The 14,880-nt window shown below is 45.9% G+C and overlaps 1 protein-coding gene across 1 annotated transcript in view; it reads left to right on the forward strand.

The window, feature by feature from the left end:
* PCSK5 (proprotein convertase subtilisin/kexin type 5) overlaps positions 1-14,880 on the forward strand; it is a 1,225,695-nt gene that overhangs the window by 1,184,849 nt on the left and 25,966 nt on the right. The window contains exons 33-34 of the mRNA XM_069229360.1: positions 387-564; positions 10,047-10,264. Of these exons, the coding sequence (XP_069085461.1) occupies positions 387-564; positions 10,047-10,264 (396 nt within the window). The remainder of the gene's footprint in view (positions 1-386; positions 565-10,046; positions 10,265-14,880) is intronic.

Here is a 14,880-nt window from a genome sequence, read left to right on the forward strand (position 1 = left end):
TTAGATTCCTGGAAGATATTTTTTCTTATACATCTTTGAAAACCGAGGAGCTGTATTGTCATATGTGCACACTTCACCTGTTCATTTTGCTGCAGCGTGATCACTTTTCCAGCACTATACGTTCTATGGATTAACTATTTATTTTGCTTATGTAGGATTTGGCTGCCATATTTCTTGTGTAGGTGTTACATTGGATCATTGATTCATCCAAAAGTTACTGTGTGCTTTGCTGTGAGTCCACGAAACTCTCCCATTGGTTCTTGGTGGCGTACTGCTTGCCCCCTGTGTTGTTTAATAAATTTGGCACGATCAGCATGGTTAGACTTAGACAAAAAAATACTTTCATTACACTTCTCACTTTTGACTCTTTTGTAATTGCCTGACAGATGGAACGTGTTCGGAAACGTGTCCGGCTGCTTACTTCGCAGACAGCGATGGGGGGCGCTGCTCGTCCTGCCACCGAACCTGCGCCACTTGCTCAGGGAAGCAGAGCTCCGACTGCCTCACATGCAGACCCGGCTGGTACTCACACGGGCACAGCTGCTCACAGACCTGCATGAAGGGGTAAGACAACCAGTCCCACGGCAGTGGACCCTTGCAACATTGGGTATAGTTATCCAAGATGGCTGTTTTCTCCAGTTTATTGCTTAGTTCATCAACACTTCAACAAATACTGGCATCATCCAAGTTACTGATGAGCAGGGTACTTGGGTACCCGAATAATGGGATGTGGAAAAATTACCCAAAGTTACTAGCAGTTACTTGTTACTCAAAATTGAACTCCTTCATTGGGCGCTATATTTGAGAACAGAATTACTTCTCGCATCAGTTCTTCACACAAAGATAGATTTTGTAGTAGAAAATAGTGCAGAAACACTAGTGCCGCGAGCGACAGCTCCTCGTGCCCTGGCTGTTCGCCTTATTCCCACCTGCTTGAGGTAAAATTTAGCACAAAGTGGGTAATTATGCAATATAGTGAGATAGCATAATTTCAGGAATTTGCGAAATTCCTGAAATTACGAAATGATACCATAGTAATTACAATTTAGCCCACACCTATTGAAAATAACAAAAGCAATTAATATGGGTTCTGATACAAAATATACATTGCAGAGAAATGTGATGCTTTTCAGAATAATTGTCTTAATAAATGATAACAGCTATACTTTTTAAAACGTTTTTATTGACATTTATAAGAGAAAAATAAGGCAGTCGCATTCATTGAATACAGACACTATGGGCCTGATTACGACCTTGGCGGATGGGATACTCCGTCACAAACATGACGGATATCCCGTCTGCTGTTTTACAAGTTCCATTATATCCTATGGAACTTGTAAAACGGCAGGTGGGTAATCCGTCACCTTTGCGATGGAGTATCCCATCCGCCAAGGTCGTAATCAGGCCCTATTTCAGCTACAGTTTATCGCAGATTAGTAGCTGACTGTCATCACCCAATTTTTGCACGCACTTTGCCACCAAATCTGCAACGTTAGTCAGGTTCGAGTCAACGGGCACATCTGACTTATTGTCCATATAGAGGCACCTGTCCCCCAAGTTTTAATGTGTTTCTATGGGCACCCTCACACAGTGCCATAACATGGGCCCCCTGAGCACCGGGCTCCCCTCAGCACAGTACCCTGGCCTGAGATCTCCTGCCTAAGTTCAAAAGGGAGGGGGTCCTCTATGAACTTTATAGGGGGGGCCCTCAATTTTCATTATGCCTCTACCCTCACACTTTGTATACTGGAGTTTCAAGCGTCATATTGTGGTCAACCCCTTTTCGCCATGTCTCCAGAGATTGGGGTTCTATACTGCATCAGTTCCTTGCAATGTCTCCTTTCGCTACAAGCAAACCAGCCAATGTGTAACAATTTGAGTTAACGTCCACAGATACACTAACGCAAACTTGGGATCTTCTACTAAAATTCCATCCCAGTACCTCACCCAAGGTATGGTGAACTCTGCCCCAGAAGGGTCTTCATTTTATGTATTGCCATGTGGAATGGAAGAAGTCACCAGCTGGATTTTGCACCTAAGGCAACTGTAATGCTAATGCTCATATGAATCAACAGTTACATGTTATTTCTCTTCCACAAATGGCTGTAGTGGTAAACCATTATGCACACAACTGGAACGTTTTATAGCACAATTAGATGTTGAAATTCTAAATAGCTCTTTTGGTTGGTGGTGAGATTAAAAACTCTGGCCGGCAACTTCCCCTGCGCTTGTGTAAATGGTTCATGGTGCCAATTTATTAAAAAAGATTTTGAGGACCTGCCTGAGCTAATTAGACTTACTGTGACAAACTCCTCCCCATTTGGAAATGTCTGCATGACACTTCTTGAGTGGCAGAAAAGATGTGAAGATCCTCTCCACTTCAGATAATCAGCGTGGTGCTTTCTGTGGGTTAGGAAAGATGCGAACCATCTATGGGATGCCTCTGTTGTTCTTGATTTGTCCTTTGGTGTGTTGAGAAGATTTTGGACCTGGCAGTTCATGTTGTACTATTCCTACTGTTCCAGACCCAAGACTCATTTTCATATGGCTTGCATCTGCCTTGAGTGGCATAGTGAGTTCAAAAAGATAGACTGAATGTGGCCCTGAGTGGTCGCCAGTGGTTTAGATTAATTCAGTCTCAACATTTAACAGCAACATTATCTCAGACCAAATGGGTTACCATCATTTCGCCAAGGAACAAAAGCGACTGATTATTCAGCCTTTCTGTCAAGAGGAACTACTTTTCTGTATCTGAACCATCAAACACTACAAAGTCCCAATATCTAAGTCTTTGTTTCAAATATGCATATCTAATTGTCTTTAGTGTTAAGTTAACCTTTTCATTGTGATTAATAATTTAGGTCTGTCTCTGAAACCATAACATTAGCTTCATCCATGCTAATGCATTAGCCCAGTAAGAACTCTTAAGTTTGATATAGTCAAACAAGTGACTTGTGTTGCCCGGCTCCAGACTTTTCATAATAAATGCAAAGCAACATACTGGACAAGATGAAATGTTATTTCGTAGGCCTTTGGCTGTTGATATTTAGATAGGAGGCTGGATAACCTGGGCTGCGGATGTAGCTTAAAGAATTCGGCCCCAGTCAAACATGATTCATCCGACAGCCAGAACTTTCACGAACGGACACCTTCCCAAACCAGATGATCCTCACGGATGCCTCTTTAAGCATGTCCTCTGGTACCGGTCCTGTTTGCTCTGTGTATCGAGCTCTGTGCATGCCCTGTCGATTCCAGTTATGGAATAAAATGGATTACATTTGGTAAAACTCAAAAGATCTTTTAGCAGCATTTTCAAGCCCTTCATTACCTCATTCTTAGTTGGATAGAAAAATAGTAAAATCTTAATTTCAAGAACAACTTTCTCAAACTGGAGCTTCAAAAAATCTTAATACCAGGAGCTGGGGAGACTTCCTCGAGAAGATCCTTTCACTCCAACAGGCTGGAGAAATGCTTCAGATATTTAACTTTTAATATTCCAAGAAACACTAAAGATATCAACATAACCGATTGCCCATATGTCTTTTAAGGGAGGAATAAAAGATTGACGATATTGGGAGAAGTTGAGTATTTCTGAGTAAAGACAATATATGTACTTAAAGAGAATGAGCTCCCCGGGCCACTGTATGTTTTTTCAAACCCCTCCTGCGCAAGTGCTTAGTAGTCATAAAGAAGGGGCGTCGCTAGGATGCCGTAGCACTCCGTTCCGGCCTTCCAGTTATCGTGCCCAATCCGAACTGGAAACTGAACCCGAAAGATCCATACACCGGTGGGATGCATAGATGATCCCCCCTGGCACCAAGAATCGCGGCCTCGCAATTACAGATTGCCCGAAGGAATGGCCGAGCCGGCGTGAAGGAATCAAGATGGTGGAGGTGGGCTGGGGCGAGGACCCAGGTAGAGGTCTCATGACCATGGTGGGGGATCCAGGCTAAAGAAACCCTCTCCCACGCAGACCGAAAGGGAGGAGGCAGCGGCACTGCAGGCAGTGGCGGACCTGGTGCTAACGCAAGACCAGGGAGAGAAACAGGGGGCTCTTCGGACCGTGGCTCAAGGGCTTTGGAATCAGAGGCTTCTAAAATATCTAAAGAGACTTCCCCTGCAGCGACTCCACAGACAGCCGGGGAGTTGATTTAAACACAAGCCAAAATGCAGTGCCCCAGAGTCCGTCCCAGCTTCAAGAATAGGGGCTTCCTCACTGGCTTCAATGATATTGGTGCTTGAGGTGGGCTGCCTGCAATGGACCTGAGCAACTGAGACCCACCTGGGCCTAAATCCCTAATGACTTTCAGGAACAGCCCTAACATTCCAAATAAGTTGGAGTGAAGTTCTGGTACATAAACTTCAGCGCCCGCCCTCCCCCGAAGATCACTGTTACCACACGGTTAGAGGAGGTTGTCTTAGAAATATGTTTTCCTTGTTATACAGGTTTCAACAGCCAGCCATTGCTGGGCCGCCCTGGGGTATGGGAGTTTGTGGTGAGTGGTACTTTTGTTGGTCCGGGGGAGTCATGCGATCACTGGGTGGGGGGGGAGTGACTGCTCGGTGGGGCAAGTCAGGGAAAACTACGTAGCTCCCATATGACCACACTCGGGTAACTGAATTAGGGAATGCTCTGACTATCATCATATAGAACATTAGGGGGATGGGCTTAGCCACTAAACAGCAATATATAGATAGGTATGTATGGAGACTTGGTGCTTAAATAGTTATGCTACAAGAAACACATCTACTTGCTGGGGAGGTTGAACGCCTACGCCATAGGTGGCGGGCCCCATTTACGGTACGTCCTAGTCTGCATACTCCCATGGAGTGTTGATCTGGGTGAGGGCTGATACTCCTTTTGAGCACATAAACACCTTAAACAATCAGGAGAAATGCCATGTACTGGTCAAGGACAGACTGAGAGGCAAGGAGATTACACTGGGGAGTGTTTATGCCACGAATCAGGATCAGATAACTTTCTTTCATAAATTGTCAACCCCATTGGCATCTATGGGTACCGGCAGCCTTTTCCTAGGAGAGGATTTTAATTGTGTGATAAATACTGATGTGGATAGATCTACACCACTGCTGCTGGGAACGCCAACCCATAAGGATCAGAGGGCTTGCAACAATGGCTTAACCATTGGGACCTGGCAGAAATCTGGTGAATAAAACATGACCAGATGTGAGAATATTCTTATAATTCACTGGTATATAAACTATATACCAGATTAGACATGTTCCTATGCTCTACACCTATGGTAGGTCAGATATTGTGCACCCCACACACAGAGTGTGTGGGGTGCACAATATCTGACCATAGTCCCCTCTTACTTAAATACTGTCCTGTGCCGGAAAGACCGGTATATCTGTGTGGAAACTTAGCCCGTTGCTGCTAGAAGACGCCCCCTTCCTGGACTCCCTACACAAAATCGTCACAGACTATTTTCACTTTAATCAGGGACTCGCTTCTTCTGCCCTGCTTAAATGTGATGCATTTAAGGTGGTGGCCTGGGGACATTGCATAACGTAAAAGGAGGGAGCCAGAAGGGCTGTGGAGGAGGAGCTCAAGACACTGGAGATCTGGCTGCATGACCTAGATAACAAACTGGGGCAGGGGGGTGCTGTAGATACCTCATATAGTGAAACTAGAGAGGAATACCAGAAGGTATTAGAACACCTGCGCTGTCTGGACTATAGGGATCACATAGCTAAGGTCCAATGTGAGGAGGGAAAAACTGGGAAATTGTTAGCGTGGCTAGTTAACTCACCAACCAGGGATAAGTTCATCACACAAATACCGACAGAAGAGGGACTAATAGCCTATATCCGACTGATATCAACACCACATTTTGTAGATACTACGAAAAACTTTACTGACGATACACAAAATTCGAGTGGCCATTAAGGAGATGGCTAAGGGGAAAAAGCCAGGCTCAGATGGGCTGCCAGCAGAGTTCTATGCTGTATTTTCGTCAGAACTGGCCCCTAAACTGAAAGCTGTGTGTGCAGATTTATTTTGCTTGGGGACATTACCAGACTCCACACGAGAGGCCTTGGCGATACCGTTGCCCCAGACCTCCAAGCTGGGCACCACAGTGGCAGCATTTCACCCACTCTCCATGCTGAATATGGATTTTAAGATTTTGAGCAAGTTCCTTCCCACGCGACTGGCGCCACACATGCGGGAGCTGGTGCACTCGGATCAGAACTGGTTTATCCCAATGAGGAATAGCTCCCTGAACCTTTGAAGGTTGTTTCACGTCATGTATCACCTGGAATTGAACCACTACCCACATGCTACACTGATGCCGATTGATCTTGAAAAAGCATTTGACTCCATTAACTTGGACTTCCCCTATGCTGTCACGTTAAGAATTGGACTTGGTGATGCATGGGTAAACTGGGTACGATTATTGTACACAAGTCCTATGGGCGAAGTAAAAACAGGCTTCATGGTTTTGTCCCAATATAAGATCGTCAGGGGCACCAAACAGGGTGCCCATTGTCTCCCCTATTATTTACACTGGCCATTGAACCACTGGTGGCACTAATTCGACTGCAAGCACTCAAACATGGATTGACCCTGGAAAGTGGATTGGTTATGATATCTCTATATGTTGATGATCTGCTTCTTTACCTGAGGGATAGGCATAAGAGCGCACGTTTGCAATGTCCCTCTTGTCAACCTTTGCCATACACTCTGGCCTAAACGTGAATGTACCCAAAACTTATCTGTTCCCGCTGTCCCCGGATGTCGAGCGCCCTTCCTTGCTCCCGCGGGGCCTGACCTGGTCCTCTTCCTCATTAAAATACCTGAGTATCAGAATATTTCCCTCCCCAGTAGACCTCCAGGATGCCAATCTGGGTGCCTCTCTTTGAGCACTACGCTCCAGCGTATAATTCTGGAGATCATTAAAACTTCCAATCATGGCACGGATTTCCTTGTCTAAAATGATCGTGTTCCCCAAACTATTATACTAATTTATAAATCTACCAGTCAAGATCCCAGTGTCGTGGTTTTGACAACTGTATTCCCAATTGTGGGAGCTAATATGGGACTCGGGCCGCAGCAGGGTCTCATTAGAGGATCTTCGGATACCACCAGGTGAGGGGAGCCTGGGTGTCCAAGACTTTGAACTGTTCTATTTAGCAGCACAGCTGCAGTGGGTCTCCCAGTGGTTAGATGGTTCATGTCTGTATGAGCTGGGGTTACAGGGGCCAAAGGCTACTCCGTCTACATCACTGGGAAAGCTGCTCAGTGGAGCTGTGGTGCTCCCTCATCGCAGTCAGCTGGTTGAGGTTGCACTGTGGTGTTGGAGGAGGTGCCGCTGCCGCTCCCCGGGAAACGTAATATATGCAGGGGCAATACCCTTGGCTGGCCTTACGCATGGTGACCCTCTTACAATCTTCACTAGAACTCAGCTTGCATCTTGGACCGCAGTGGGCATACAGACTGTGGGAGACTGATGCCAGCAAGGAGTGGTGTTACCCCTGGCTGACCTGATAGAGCAATGCAGCCTGCCTCTTGGCTAATTCCTAACCTATCAAGCCTTGATACATACATTTAAGAGTCTATGGCCTGGTGTTATCCCGGAGCCAGAGACATACCAAGTACTGCACCGTCTCTTAGCATTTAGATCAGCCAGATACATGATAAAATGGCTTTACCAGGCGCTTATACACACAGTCCAGAAACCACCAGTGGCAATCAGATGACAATGGGGGACACAGTTGGGACACAATATCTTGGATTCATAGTGGCAGAAGGTGTTGGCCAATCCGCAAAGAGTATCGTGGAATAGCAGGCTGAAATATACTCAATTCAACCACATACATATGACATATTTAACACCACACAGATTGCAGGTTATATGTGGGGGGGACGCTAGACCATGTCCACGATGCCCCTACGTTGACTCACACTTTGTACATGTAGTGTGGCATTGCACAGTGATACATACGTTATGGGAAGGGGTCATTAATAGCCTCAATGATGCTTTAGGACGTGGCATACAGCACACTCCAGAAATGTGCTTACTGGGCCTATTTGATAGGCTGCCTCCTAAGAAGGTAGGCTCTAGGTCTTTGGATCTACCCCTGGTATTCGCTAGGCGCGGCATGGCAAAGTAGTGGACATCCTCAATGGGACCGGGCTTACCACAGTGAACCAGGGAGGTCACGTTATGGGTCGACCTGGTTGGAGTTCACAGAGTTCCACCCTGTGGAATTCCACAGAGTTGATTAAAAAATCAGTGGAATTCCACAAAGGGGGATTTCCGTGAGCCGCAGAGCCCTAAATGCGCCCAATCTTGGATGCACTAAGCAGGGACCAGCCTGGTTAGCCAGGCCTGACCCTGCTTAGCACTTCCGAGATCAGACGCATTCAGGAGAGGACCGTAGGCAATGAAAGCTGCAGTTTCAGGCTTCTTGTGCACTGGCCTGCTCATGCAGTGCAGTGCACACGTGGCAGTTCGGTGCACAAGAGGCCTGAAACTGCAGCTTTCTTTTGTTGCCTACAGCCCTGGCCTGAATTCAGGCCAGGACTGTAGGCAGCAAAAGCTTCCAGGCCTCTTGTGCACCGGCCTGCCCTGTGTGCACTGTACACGGGACAGGCCTGTGCACAAAAGGACTGAAACAGCAGCTTTCACTGCCTATTACCCTGGCCTGAATTTGAGTCAGGGCTGTAGGTAGCAAAACATGCCATTTCAAGCCTCTTGCGCACCACTGTTAACAAAAGGAAAAAAAAGAAACAAGGACTTACCCGGATCCTCCAGGGGGTCCTTGTCGTCCTCTCCTCCACCTTATCATTGGCGTGGCTCTCAGCCTCCCTCTGCCCCCTGTTTCCCAGCTTCTGGCAGAGAGAGGCCTGGATCCGTCACCAGTGCGCACTGCAGCCCAGCTATAGGCTACACACCGAAAGGGCAGACTGTCTGCTGTGTAGCCTGTAACTGGGCTGCATTGCGCACTCTGTGAGCCTTGTTCCGCTGGCTTGGCTAGCAGAGTTTTTGGGGTAACGAGTGCCAAAAACTCCACCAGCGGAGCAGAGCTCGCCACCCACCCCTAGTCATGGGCTAGAGCCGGGAAGAGAGCATTGATACAGAGTCCCTTTCCCAGCCAGGCACAATAGAGGACCAGCATCAAGCAATGACTAGTGATTATGTGCCGGGATTACAGATTTGCGGTGAAATGTTGGCTCAACAAGAATTTTGATTACCCAATGTAGGTGGTGATGATGCCCCCCGTTCACATACAGACACATTCAGCACCCCCCCATGGATGTATTGTGAAACATATGCTCAACAAGAGAAAGGCTCTCTGCAATAATGGTACAAATGTGAACAGTACCCCCTGAAATGGACCAAAGTTAGGTTGTTAATGCTATGGCTCATACCAAAACAAGTAATAGATAGTTGTCCAATGGATGCCACAAACTACAGGTTAACCCACCTATATCGGTACAACAGACAGGCTCAGATTAGTATAATCCCATGTTATTATATGATCCAATGTCATGTATGCAGCAGTTAAACTTTAATGAAAAAGCAAAAATGTATATACGACTTTTATTTGATTGTATATTGTAGACAAAATGTGTTTGTATACTGAACCATGTCTCCTACAGCTATGAAAAGATGTTTAAATAAATATTAGTCATAAAGAATTCCCTAATATAAGTATATTGGCATAAGACACTGGGAGTCTCACAGGGCAACACAATACATTTATTTTCATTAAGTACAGCAGAGTGCTTCATCTTAGTTACCATTAAGCCTCAAAATCGCTGCCTCCATAAGTGATGCAAAAGACTTATTGTTGTGAGAGACAAGTAAGCTGTATATTCAAGGCAATAGTTGACTTATAATCATGTAAATTTATGAGTTTCCTTGTGAATCATGCCATCCCTGACCTTGCCAACATACACTTGCCAATGCCTACCCTCCACATCTCAGTGCCTCTCAGCAGCTCATATGTTCTCTTCATGAATAGATTATCACACCTATTGGTTTATAAAGCAATTTGTTTTTTGTTCTTGTTTTCAGGTATTATGCAGACAACTCGACCGCACAGTGCAAGAGCTGCCACATTAGCTGCAAAGAATGTTTGGGCCCAGAGCCCACAGACTGCCTCATGTGCCATAGTGGTTCTTTCCTAATGAAACACGAAGGACGGTGCTACAGATCATGCCCAGATCACTACTATGAGGATAAAGTGACACACACATGTGCCAGATGCCACCCGACCTGCAACACATGTGATGGTGAGCGAGCATACATTTTTAGGGGCGAGCGCAAAGCGCTCCGAACCTCTTCCAATTTCTCTTTAGGGGGATTTTAACCATACCCATGTTATGTCAGTCACTTTCATAGGTTTGTGGGCTTACCTTTTAAAATCCGCTTGTTTTCATTCGTGAAAGGAATGCATACATCATGCCTTTTCCGGTGTTTAGCCCTCCTCAAGACCACTGGTAACCTACTGGAAACATACGAGGCTCCATGTTTTCTGTATGGTTTCTGGACTACTTTTTCTTTTTATTTCGCAGCGCGATCACGCTATGTTTTACACAGAGTGATCGCACTTGTTTTTCTTGTTCATTTAATATGGCAAGAAAATTCAGGTTAGGAGTTAACAACGCTAATAGCTCTAACTCGATCTAATACAAGACCCGTTGCATTGCTAATGCTTGTTATATATTCATGTAATTGTTGCAAAAATGTGAACCCACTCTTCAATTCACTTTCTCATTGAATAGTATGTTTTCGTCTTATGCTAAGGGTTTTTTCTAAATAAGCCAGGTCTGAAAGGGGGTCACCTCTATCAATAAACTACTCAAATATATGATAAAAGAGTTAGAGAACTGAGGCTGCCCTGCCAAGTACCACGTATTAGGCGTTAGACTAACACATTTTAATGTGCTGGTCTGCATCACCACATTAACATGCACTATCACGCACTTTCAATGCCGCCTTGACCACCTGCATGCGCTGAGCCTGACCCAGGTGAGCTAGATGTAGTTTTATAATACACCATGAGCACCACGCACCGCAGTCGCACTGCAGTAGCGCAGCCACTCTGGGGTGTATAAAGCAGCAGGTAGTTACTTGCCGCCCACGGTTGATACTAGCACTGCAGCAGAGTAACAAACTGTGAGAGAGAGTCAATCATGTCAGGGGTAGGCATGCAGGGCTGGGGCACCCAGCAGAGTTGTGGTTGGGACTGCCTACACAGTGACACACACAGGCAACCGGCTCCCGAGGCCTGCACAGCCGTGGTGTGCTGCGGCAGGGTGCCGGCGGCTCTGAGGAGGAGAATGTGGGCCTGACACTGCTTGGGGATCATGAGGCACTTTAAAAAGTAGCCTCGCTCCCAGTGCTTAATCTGTGCACTTCCTCTTTGCTTTTAGGTATAGTAGCCTGCGGCAGGCTTAGGAGACCAGTTATTATGGTGACCCGGCGCAGTGTTTCAGTTACGTGCTGCAAAAACAAATTGTGGCTCCTCTGACAGCCTCACCGGCCTCCCTGACACACATGTGCTGCTGGATCATATGGCATGGGCAAGGCTGCTAAACTCTGAGTCATTGGGTGGGGTGTGTTTCATCTGGTCTCTGGCTGCTGTAGGAGGATGCCGAACATACAAAAAAGTGGTATGTGATAGAGTGAGACAGCCTTGTACTGCCGCATGCTGCTTCAAGATGCGTTATAGCTCACGACGAAGTAAGTTGGGAAAGCACCTAGCCTCAAAGACACACTCCCAGGCACTTGTAGACAGGGCCGGACTAGGAACCCAATGCAGCCCTGGCAATTTTGTCAGACCAGCCACTGGGTCTGGGGAGGGGTAGGGGATGGCTGGAGGGACGCACTGCTGCTTTTGTTCTTTTGTTACTGGGTGCCAATATTGTAGCACTACTGCAAAACCAGCCCCCTGTAAGACAAAAAAACAGCCCCCACCGCTGAAAAACTGGCCCCCATTCTTCCAGTCACCCGGGAAAAAGCCCGGTGCCCACTATGGCCAGTTCTGCCCTGCTTCTAGAGTGACAGAGGTCAGTTGAGTCACCAACTTTCTGACTACAGACTGTGCACTGAATTCATGACCTAATCTAAGCAGCATGTGCTCAACCTAACCATACTAGGCTGCAATAAAGACGTGTAATGGCATAGGGGTTGACTAAGATTTTATTTATGATTTCTTTACTTGTTTACCTATTGAATAACACAAATCTACAGTGCTGCATGCTGAATGCTGCAGACTCCTTTGTTGTACTTGTTCCTGTGTTTGTTTTTCGGGATACTTGTAATTTTAATGATGGCAGGCCTGCGAGGACAGCGCAGGGATGGTGCAGGATGTTATTACCGGAGTCTACTCCTGCCCTCCAGTCAGAATCATAAACGGGTAAGGTAATGGCCTTCCTTTTATGGTTTCAAAACTTCACCGGTTTAGTAACTTATATTGCCACTTTATTGCATATGCAAAAAAATGATTTGAAAATGCAGGTGGCATTGTAACTTAGGGACAGATTTAAGAGACGTGGCACTGCATCCAATGCAGCACCACTTTTTTAGCGCACCCCTTCCACCATCATGTGGGCGCCGTATTTAAAATACGGCACACCATGATGCAGGGTAGGGGCAATAGCGTCAACATTTTTTATTCTATTGAAGTACTGTGCAGGACTAGTGCCAAAAATGTTGGCTCTAGTCTTGCAAAGTACATAGAGGCCCATTTTAATAACTGGTGTGCCTCCTTTTAATGCCTGCTCAGAGCAGGCAATAAAAATGCTGCAAAAAAAGCCACAAAGAAATCTTTTAGATTTCTTTACACCATTTTTGCGGCCCCCCCTTATGGGGAACACCCCTCTTGCATACATTATGCCTAGTACAGAATAATGTGGCGCAAGGGGTTTCAAAGTGGCACAATGCATGCATTGCTCCACTTTGTAAATCTGGTGCAGCGATTTTGGCCTCGTAGGGCCACAGTAGCATAAAAAAAATTACACTAATGTGGTGCAAGGAGGCGCTAGGCCCTCTTAAATCTGGGCCTTATAGTCCAATAAATACTCACTCAAATTACATGCAGCAAATTCTCTCCACCCTGGTGAAAGTGTGTGCCAGTGTGCAGAGCAGCAAGCCAACAACATCATGCATGATGTTTGTGGGATAGTCGCCAGACAGTGGCACAGGCCAGTCCACTGGAAACTTGAAGCTAATACGAAGGAAAAGCTCATGAGGAAGCTGATCTGACTTCCGAGATGCTGCTTGCTAATGGGAGATGGTGGTGAGGCAGAACTGCTGCTGCTGCCACAGTGGTACAATGCATGCATTGCGCCACATTGTCTTTGTGCTACATTATGCCTGCGCCATGCATAATTTATACAAAGGGGGTGTTCCCCCTTTAGGAGGGCCTAAAAAATGGCACAAGGAAATTTCCTTGCTCCATTCTTTTCGGTACTTTAAAAGCCTGCTTGGAGCAGGCATTAAAAGGAGACTTCCATTGCTCTGGGTGCTTTGCAGGATTAGCTTCAGAATTTTTTATGCTAATCCTGCAAAGCTCTGAACTAGCATCAGAAATTCTGACGCTAGTCTCCTAGCTACCACCATGGTGCGCCATATTTTAAATACGGCACACACATGGTGGCGTTAGGGGGGTGCTGAGGATGCACCATGGTGGTAGTTAGGGGACTAGCGTCAGAATTTTTGTCGCTAGTCCGATGCTATGCAGGATTAGTGTGAAGAATTCTGACGCTAATTCTGCAATGCACCCAGAGGCCCATTGTGACCAATGGAAGCCTCCTTTTAGCGCCTGATCTGAGAAGGCGTTAAAAGTGCCGATTAGATTTCCTTGCACCATTTTTTTGGCCCGTCCCTAAATGGGGAACGCCACCTCTGCATACATTATGCCTGGTGCAGGCTTAATGTAGCGCAAAGAGTTACACAGTGGCGCAATGTATGCATTGTGCCACTTTGTAAATATGGCACTGCGTTTTTGGCCTTCTATCGCCACATTATTGTCAAAAAATTGAATGGAGCTAGGGGCTCTTAAATATACCCTGAAGTGTTTTGGTAGGAACATAGAGGAACAATTAAGTGCTCCTGTGGGAATCTCGACACATCATTTCATACTGGAATATGCATTCAACACTATTACCTTAACAAAAAATACAGTGGAAATGCGATTAGAACTGCTATATTTATGCCACTGAGGCATACACATTTTTTTATCAATATTTGTAGAATTATGTTATTGCTATTTTCCCTCCCCCCCCACTTTTTTTCTTTGAAGTGAGTTAAACATCACTGTGCAATTTCCCTCTAGATACCCTTTGTTGAAAAACAAAATAATTAGTAAATGTTCTTCACAGAGTTACAGCATATTAGAATATAGGGGCACTTTTTGTGACGCTATGCCCTGCGCCATATTTACAAGGTGGAGCTAAGACACTTTTTGTGGCTTAACACCACCTTGTTAGTACGGCCCCTTCACACGCAGGCCTTTGCATGGAAGGAGCGTGCAATGGGTGTTGCTGTGGGCGTGCCACAGCAACACCCATTGCATTTTGAGGCTGCCTCAGATTTACATGTTTTCGTAAACACGAGGCAGCACCAAAATCTAACGGCACCCCAGAGGTGGCATTAGCAAGGCGCAACGAGGGGGAATACTTTTTTTTCCTCCTCGTTTTTTGCTTTTTCTATGTGTGCTGCATTCTGCAGCACGCACAGAAAGAGCAAAATGCCAGAAATTATTGTTTATGTGCGGGAAGATGTCCCTTCCTGCACATAAACAATCATTTCAAAATGACGCTTTGGCACTTTAGTGTGTGCTGCATTCTGCAGCAGACAATGGAAGTGCCAAATTGCCATTAATGATTATTTATGTGCAAGA

This window comes from Pleurodeles waltl, chromosome 1_1 (genome assembly GCF_031143425.1).
Source record: "Pleurodeles waltl isolate 20211129_DDA chromosome 1_1, aPleWal1.hap1.20221129, whole genome shotgun sequence".
Lineage (NCBI taxonomy): Eukaryota > Metazoa > Chordata > Amphibia > Caudata > Salamandridae > Pleurodeles > Pleurodeles waltl.